Here is an 8665-nt window from a genome sequence, read left to right as displayed (position 1 = left end):
TTGCCAGTTGTAATGCATATTACAATATTAATTAGGTATCGCTATATTAATTAGGTACTACTATTTTTATTAGAATTACCTAGGGTCATAGATATTAGCGGCTCTGCCTCGACTTAAACAATAAATTACAGTTCCGCTCTGAACAGAAGTGTTCGTTTGTCTTGGTAAAGCTTTAGTATTTAGAAGTAGCACATTGTGGTCCGCTAAAATTGTACTGGATCCCTTAAAGGTCGATGACCTTAGCTTAGCTTCCCCGAAGCAAAGAGCTACGGCAGCTCCGCTGCAGTAACAATCCAAGATATGTGTCGGTCGCTTATGATTTCGTGCCTATACTTGATACAGGAACACTACATAACATGTAGAGTTTATTCATAGAAGCTGACATTTTTTTCAACGACAAATTTAGATCCAATGCATTCGCTCCAGGAAGAACTTAGCCTTAAAAATCGTGAAGTGGATAGAGACGCGAAAAGGTCGATTTATTTTCAAAGAGATATCATACGAAATACAGACCTAGAGCCTGCTTTTTCAGCCACAGCACAACACCATTTGACATCCTTTTTGGAGATTGGCTAGAGGTATAGAAATCAAGATATAGTTGTAGCCGACTAGACCAAGCCACTCTTCTAATCGCCTTTCAAACCAAGCTATTCAATATATACTCTTTTAAAGGAGCTCTTCTGGCTCCAAATATACACTTGCCAATATTTGATACAGAGCTTTTTTAGCATAACTATCCGATCCCAGCTCGCAAATGCACGAAATAAATGTAATAATTCGAACTCTCGTGTTCTCAAGACTACGGACAAATGTATCATCGTAACAGCTGCGTAATTAGACGATGGACGTCATAGGTGCATTAAAAATTCCTGAAGTACAACTAGCCACTATCAGGGCATGCCGCCACGATTCTTAATAAAGTTAGAGGAATGTCACCGACAGTCATGAACTGTTGGATACATTCATCGATTGGGTGGAAAAAATAGTTTATGGCCAGCGATGCTATTTTCTCGCATAATTTTTTACAAATTCACTTGCACCAGAATGGTCGATACATCAATCTAATTGTTTAAAATAGAACCGTCACGTATGTCTGAGACATACAAGAGCTGACGAGCACCAACTCACTATTCTCACCGTTTTTCGGCATTTTCACATATCTATTAGGCAGATACGATTTGTGCTGCACATGGTGCAATTTTCACTGTGAAATGCGTTGGAAATGCTAGATTTGTTCTCGGGATGGAGATTGAGTATGCACCGCAGAAGGGGAGCTTGTGTTGGGGCAGACCCAGTTTATTAAAAGAATGCTCGAGCGATTCGGGCAAATTGAAGCAAATGCTGTGCGTAATGCGATGGTGCTTGGTATGTAAGTTACGCCAGACGAATCACATGACGTGCAAAAAAATGGTCGGCGCTACCGAGAACTATAAGGTCTCTTTTTTACGTCGCCAATACTACCAGGTCCAACAATAGCGCTTTTCTGTCGATACTCTCGCAGTGCCTGAATTCTCCATGTAATATGCACTAGTGTGCGTTCTGTACTATCTTAAAGGCACAGCTACACAAGTGGTGCGGTTCTGCGCTGAAACAAGTAATCAACTCAGACTCAAGGCCGATAAAGACGCAAACTCGGGAGGTGACAAGCACACGAGACGCTCAACGTCTAAAATATAGTGCTGCTTGCAGGTGGGCCTGTATTATTCAGGATCAAGCGGCAGAACACGGTGGCTTTGTCTTCTGCTGAAGAAAAGTATCTAGTACTTGCTTTGGCCACGCAAGAGGTCATTTGACTACGCTATATGTTAGTTGAGATGGGGCTGAAGGCTGAAGGCCCCACCACGATTAGACTAGACAAGAAACCTGCGACTTTTACGGCTGCAAACCAGGTTACACGCCTCGCGCGAAGCACATTGACCTATGTGGTCGTTTTGTACAAGACCACTAGAAGAAGGACGCGTCAAGCTAGCGCACGTGCCCACGGAGGATCAACTGACCGACTTCTTTATTAGGGCGACGTCGACGCCACGCCTGTTGATGCTATGTCGGAAAAGCGGGATCGATGTGCAAGTTGAGGGGGAGTGTTGGGGTGTTGGGACGCCACGTCACATATTTGTGTACGGTACACAATGGTAACTTGCAAGCTGAAATAGAACCTTCTCGAAGATTTAGTTTGCAAGGTTACAGGACATGCATTAGTAGTTAGGACCTGGTTAAGGTTGTGGTGGCTTATTTACTTTCCATTCTGCGCTGCGAGTAACAAGACATTACCTCAAGCATGCCTTCAATCTCTGCACTTTAGTTACATCTTGCTGATTGCATGATATTTGCTTCAAATCTAATGTGATTTTTATTTTTCAGAACAAAGGCTAACGCGCGATGTCTAGGTGCGGGTTATCGTACATCAATATTGCAGCCTGTATCGATTTTGGAAATCGACTTGTCCGCAATTGGATTCTTAACTTCTGGCTCAAGTCTACCTATTGTTCTGATTGTAAAAAGCATGAGAAAGCCTGAACAGACGGTAATAAAGATTTGCAACATCTGTCTCACAAAACATAATTCCTTAATCCCTTGACTATAAATAATAGCGTTCGAAAGCTTGAAAGAATTTGCTACATCTGTCTCTCAGGAGCCACACGCCAGTACATTCGATTTATTTATTCCGAAGAGTCCGTAATTCGTCGAAGCAGGTTCAACCTTAATACTTGGATGCACAGCTTGATTAGGCACAGACTGATCCCCTATATTGGATTGGACCCTCAATATCGCGAGTAGGGGCAGACACAATCGGTACTTGTCTCGACAAAATAGCTCTAGAATAGCTGGGGCAACCAGATCGATTTCTTGTTCAGGATGAATTTCCAACGAAGTTTCGTCTGAACGTGTAGTGTCAGCGACAGCACGAAAAACACTCGAGGAGCCCCACTCAAGCGAAAATTCGGCAGCTAGGAAAAGAGAGCTATTTACCTCCATACGCATAAGATAATCTTTCATACTATCGATATCCATGTCTGTCGCAGTGGGTGTAGTAAAAATGTCGGCGGACTTTTTTTGTGAGTGCGTACTTTGTTTGGATATCTCCACTATTAACGAAACACCATCGTGATTATGAGCAGGTGACCACTCATTCAGCGCCACATTCCGCCATTTAAGCAGTCTTTTGTTGTCTAGGTCCCATGCTCGGTATGCCTTCGAATCGTCAGCATATCCCAAGAAGATGCAGCGGTGTGATATCGCATCCCACTTCGTCCTGTTACTCCTATTGAGATGCACGTACCCGGTAGAACCAAATACTCGAAGATGATCGAGTAAGTGTTGCGTGCCGGTGAGAACTTCGATTGGAGTCTTGTGGCGACGCGCATTGTTTAGGAAATGATTAACTACATGAGCAGCTGACATCGCGGAATCTCCCCACCATCGTCCACGTGATACATCATTGCTCGGGCCGTTCTAGTCAATGTGTCGTTTATTCTCTCCGCCAATGCATTCTGCTGCGGAGAATACGGAGCGCTTGTTTGATGCACGATGCTATCGGTGGCACAAAACCTATCGAAATTCGCACTGATGTACTCTGCCCCGTTATCGCTACGAACACACTTTATCATGTAGCCAGTTTGGTTCTCTGCAAGAGCCTTAGATAGCAAAATCAAAGACTTGTGCCCTAGAAGAAAGCAGATACACGTAGACGTATCTAGTGTAATTGTCGATGAACGTGAGCACATGCAATGATCGACTTATCGATTTTGGCTACATTTAGCCCATAACATCAGTGTGGGACGACTTCCATTCTTCTAGCCTTGACTTCACTGCCGGAACTTCGTGCGAACGGATTTGTCGTCGCAACTTGAGCACAGCCACCTCAGTTAGCAATCACGTTGTATTCTTCATGCTGAAGCCGAGGCATTTCATCACTTATCTTTGCAGCAACCTACATCTTCGATGCAGAAATAATGGACCAATCGGGCGTGCCATAACGTTCTATCTCCACGCATTGTGCTATAAATTCTACATAAAACAGCATACTGTTTCGATGAATGACGTCTAGCACTTTTCAACCCACTACTAGCGTCGCTAGATAGTGCTCAGACTGCACGACAACGCCACGTTTCTCCAAGGCCGGAACGGACACCAGCTTCCTATCCAGTTGGGGCGCATACAAAACCTCCGTCAACTTGATTGTTTGCGCAACTTCAACAACAAAACGGCTAGCAACTGTTTTCCACCAGTCATGGTGATGATGATTAGCATATCAGCTTTGATACTCCATAAAGTCCATATTCTCATCCATCATGTGGCTTCTTGCTCCACTATCCAGCAGCCGGTACATACCAAAATCCTAACCGGCATCTCACCACTAACGCATATTCTGTGATCTTGCAACCTTGACCTTCGAGAAGGTTCAGTTGCATGGTGCCATTTGCACCATGCTCAAATCTGTAACGTGGCACCACAACACCTCAACATCCTTAAGGGTCTGTTGACCTTACAATCTCGGAAAATTGCTGAAGAATGATAGCACATTATTTGTGTCGTTTTTAAGCAGATGCGTTAAAAAATTCAATCATTTGGCTAAAGTAATATGAAGAGGCAATGATCGTGAACAAAAGTATGAAAATGACCATGTAGCTGATGTCTGAATTTCGAGCTATTATTTTTTGTACCGGGGTAGAAGGAGCGTGCGCAGCATCTAGAATGTGCTTTCATTAGCACCAAGTCAAACCTTACTGATGGGATATGCTAAAGTTGAAGTTTACGTGGCTTCTCTTGTCATTCATGAATCAGGACATCACCCACTAAACTTTTCTTAGTGTTAAAACGTTAGCCCAATAGAACCGTTAAAGTTTGTTGTCCTGTCTATCGCTGACAGTGAAGTAGCTATTTGTTGTGGATGTTTTCGACCAAATAATATCAACATCGAAATTGGACCGGCATCTGATAGTCGGTATATGATGCCTGATCAGTCTGCATGCGGTCAGTAGCTGCGAGGGCCAATCGAATTTGACTACTTAGACGTTGCTGCTAAATGCGGCCCATTAAAATCCTAGGTTGGCGTTAAAGTGAATATTTACATGAAGAACCACGAGGAATCTCTACAAATTAGCCGAAATATTTAAACCCTTTATGTCACCCAATTGGACAAAATGATACTTGAAAAAATACTGGAATTGTCAATTTACTTGAATTTGCGGCTCAACATGCATAAGGCTGTAAGCACAATAATGTGCATGTGGAGGCAAGACAACGTGGTGATAAATCCTCGTCGAAAAAGGATTTGGACAGCCTGCCAGATTCGGTAGTGTATTGACCGACCATCAAAATGAGCTTTATTTCTATTTTTCAAATAACGTGTCTGATATTGTCGACATTAAGAGAAGTCTATGCAGCGAGAAGGTGTAGATTTCTAGCTGTCAACAGTGTGGTAGCTAGGGAGACGCCACGCTGTATATCTCTTCTCTTCTCTTCTCTTCTTTATCACCAAAGACTTTTGGTAATATGGCTGTTTGCCGGAAGTCATTGTATCGAGATTGGTGTTTAAGAGCTAAATTTTGGTGATCATTGTTCAAGGAATCAATCGTCAAATAAAACAAGTCAACAGTGACTATTTACAAATGGATGGTCGGACAGAACGCATGGGTTTCATAACTAACGACATCTTGCAAGTCACTTGCGAAGAAAAATCGGGCTGCTGGATTGAGTTGATTTGACCTTCTGAGTTTTGAATTGGACATTACACGCCTTCACAAGCTGACAAGATTCTTATAAACCAGCTCTCACATCCACAATAGCTGCAGTGTTAGTGGTCGGAGGGCTCACAAATCAATTTGATGTGCTAATATCAGCCCGATCACACTCTGAAGCGTAATGAGTGATTTTATCTCAATGGGTTTGAGCGTCGAGCTCAAGGGTGTGTGTGACGTTATGGCTGAAAACGAAGATGATTGAAGGCAAATCCCTGATGCCAGAGGCTCAAAACCTTTTTGAAGATTTCAGGTTTGATTAACGCAATAAGCTGCCTAAACGTTCGGTCTTTGCGATCTATGTATGACACATAGTTGTTGTTAGTGATTGAGCTATAATGTAAAGACTTCATAAAAATGCTAGCACATGCTGTGTTTTACATACGTATCTTCAACCGCACTTACAAGCTAGGCAGATGCAAGTGACCATGTTGTAGTCGGAGCATACCTGGTCCATCTTCTGTAGCTGAGCGATCCCCTGATTCAAAACAGTAACGCTGTTCTGAGATGCTTGAAGTATGCAATATGATAGCGAAGCTCAGAGAGCATTTCGGATTTGACACATTTTGGATATATGCTGAGACGCTTTGGATAGCATAAGAGCCAGACATTGGATGGTTGAATTCGTCGGTACTGCTCGATGACCACGGAGTGGGTCACTTTCAGGTAGAGCGATAATGTACACCATGGCTGTAATCAAAGTATGGTGAAAGAAAAGATGTACTCATTTTTGGGGAACGTAGAAGGGTCCGATATCTAGTGGCCTTCAAATTCCTGAATTGACAGGATCATCCGTGACGGACTATGAGCTCATCTCATTCTCGGATTATATTAAATGTGTGAAGATTATGTGCCGTAAATCCCCCGATGATAGTATATTGGGCTCCACACGAGCTTGTGCCTAATGTAAACAGTAGTGGTTGCCATCCCAGGACTTTCTGGGTCTCTTCATTTTAAAGTGCAGAATTTCGATCGTCACACCACTCCGTGCTACTGATCCATATTTAACGTCGCAATGTGGCAAGATTCACCCATTCTACGCCTGGTCTTTCTGATTGTGACTCACAGATTCATCTTGACAGACCACTGTAATGATTAGCTCGATCATTGTCAAGTTTTGAAATCGCAACATATAGAAATTGGCTTCCATTCGAAGAGATAAAAAAGTTTAGGATGTATCAGATCAAAGCTGTATTTAGCTAAAAACGATGAGATCTGGAGAACTCGACATACAAGGTCTCAGCTGCTAATATTTCTGTAAATTGTATATTTTCTTGTGGTCTAAAGCTTTCTCGATGCTACTGACAGTATCGACGCCTTCTTTCGGACAATATTTTGCTCTACTTAAGCTACAGCGACTCTTGTATTCTGAAAAAGTGTTTTCTCTTTCAAGCAAATGTGGGCTCATAAATAGCCAAAGTTACAGGACAAAAGAGAATCAAATCTTTTCTTCGTCGTCTCGTTAGAACTTTTGACTCTATTATTATCATCGTCGTGAGACATTAGAGTTGGAAGTTTATCTTGACCTTCGCGTTACACTCTCTGTGTTTTGAAGTATAATGTACATCGTTGCACAACGCCAAAGATTTCACAAAGTCCAGTACGGAAATATCATAGACCAGCAAACATGGTCCAAATGCATCGTTAAATTGCGTCTTTCTATTCAGAACTATCTCACATTGCCCCTGACCTATCCGAGGCTCACCATAACCCATTATCATTTTATGCAACGTTGTATCTTTTCTGACTCGACATTTTCACAGATTTGTCGGCTAGGAGCTTGACCCTTCAAATCTACTAGATGAATGGAAGGTAGACCCGCATAGATCAGATCAGCTTTAAAAGATCTACTACATGAGAGTATTATGGCGATGCACAGTAGCCAAGATACCATCGTCTTACACTCAGCTTGGATAAGATCAATTATATCTAGCACTGACAAACCGAATCTTGCTGATACAAAATTATATTCTTCAGATCAAATGTAATCTTTATTTCTCTCCAAAAAGTCTGGGCTCACGCTAAATGTCTAGGTGCGGGTTACTTATTATCCAACATCAATATTGCAGCCTGCTTAAACACACAATACACAGGCTTATTCGTGATATACATGCTGCTCGGGAATTGATGACGACGCGCAAGCCTTTGAAGTTGGATTCACCCAGTATTTGACTTATCCTCTACATTACTCTACAATTCAAGCCAACAGCCAGAGAGACGTGTGGCAAATGAACCCGATTTGAATACTATCTTGAACCACTTGATATATTACGGTTTGAGTCATAAGGAAGTGGAACTAAAATTGCATACTGCTGGGTACAACGACGCCGTGCAAGACTATATCATTTCATACGATAAAATCTTGTCTACAATGTCGACGAATGACATTGTGAGATTGAAGCCCCTACACAACAAGACAGATATCATTGCCCGTGCGGCATACTTGCTCACAACCAGAGGAGGCGTTGGTCAAGCGCAATCACGCTTTGTAGCTTCCGACTCGGAAACATTTCTGACCCTTTGCATTCGCGTAAGGTACGGCAGGGATCCATTAAAGGAAATCCTTCTCAACAACAGTTTACCTTAGCATCAAGTGATCATCATTTTGGATTTCTATGACACACTCCTTTTAGCGTTGTCATTCAAGAAACTCTCGTTGGTGGAACGTAGTTCTCTAATTAAACACTGTCGATACAATGGATTTTGAATTAGCTACTTCTTATTCGCAGCTAGGTGGACGAAGCTCTTCTTTTTCGTAAAATATATATGTTCTTGCATCCGTAAATTTTAGAATATTTCACTAACAACTTGGTTACAATTTTAGTGTACCGTTTCTAAGTTACGATGAATGGCATGCCCGCTAGCTATGCATCATCCAATTACATATTGTGAATCCAAAGACTTTGTACCTATTTTTAATTGGA

At 42.2% G+C, this 8665-nt stretch overlaps 2 protein-coding genes across 2 annotated transcripts; one reads left to right on the top strand and one right to left on the bottom strand.

The window, feature by feature from the left end:
* Positions 1 to 313: 313 nt before the first annotated feature.
* Positions 314 to 556, bottom strand: PHALS_09400 (uncharacterized protein; the record flags this gene model as incomplete). Its single annotated transcript, XM_024722348.1, has 2 exons — positions 314 to 432; positions 514 to 556. The coding sequence occupies 2 exons, from the start codon at positions 554 to 556 to the stop codon at positions 314 to 316; spliced, it is 162 nt and encodes a 53-aa protein (XP_024571642.1).
* Positions 557 to 6427: 5871 nt separating this feature from the next.
* PHALS_09399 (uncharacterized protein) lies at positions 6428 to 6646 on the top strand (the record flags this gene model as incomplete). The annotated part of the gene is made up of 2 exons (XM_024722337.1): positions 6428 to 6442; positions 6485 to 6646. The coding sequence occupies 2 exons, from the start codon at positions 6428 to 6430 to the stop codon at positions 6644 to 6646; spliced, it is 177 nt and encodes a 58-aa protein (XP_024571641.1).
* Positions 6647 to 8665: the final 2019 nt, after the last annotated feature.

The sequence above is a fragment of the Plasmopara halstedii genome, assembly GCF_900000015.1.
Source record: "Plasmopara halstedii genome assembly, contig: Scaffold_42, whole genome shotgun sequence".
NCBI lineage: Eukaryota > Oomycota > Peronosporomycetes > Peronosporales > Peronosporaceae > Plasmopara > Plasmopara halstedii.
The sequence above is the reverse complement of the archived record's forward strand: the minus strand, read 5'-3'. Positions and strand labels throughout refer to the sequence as shown.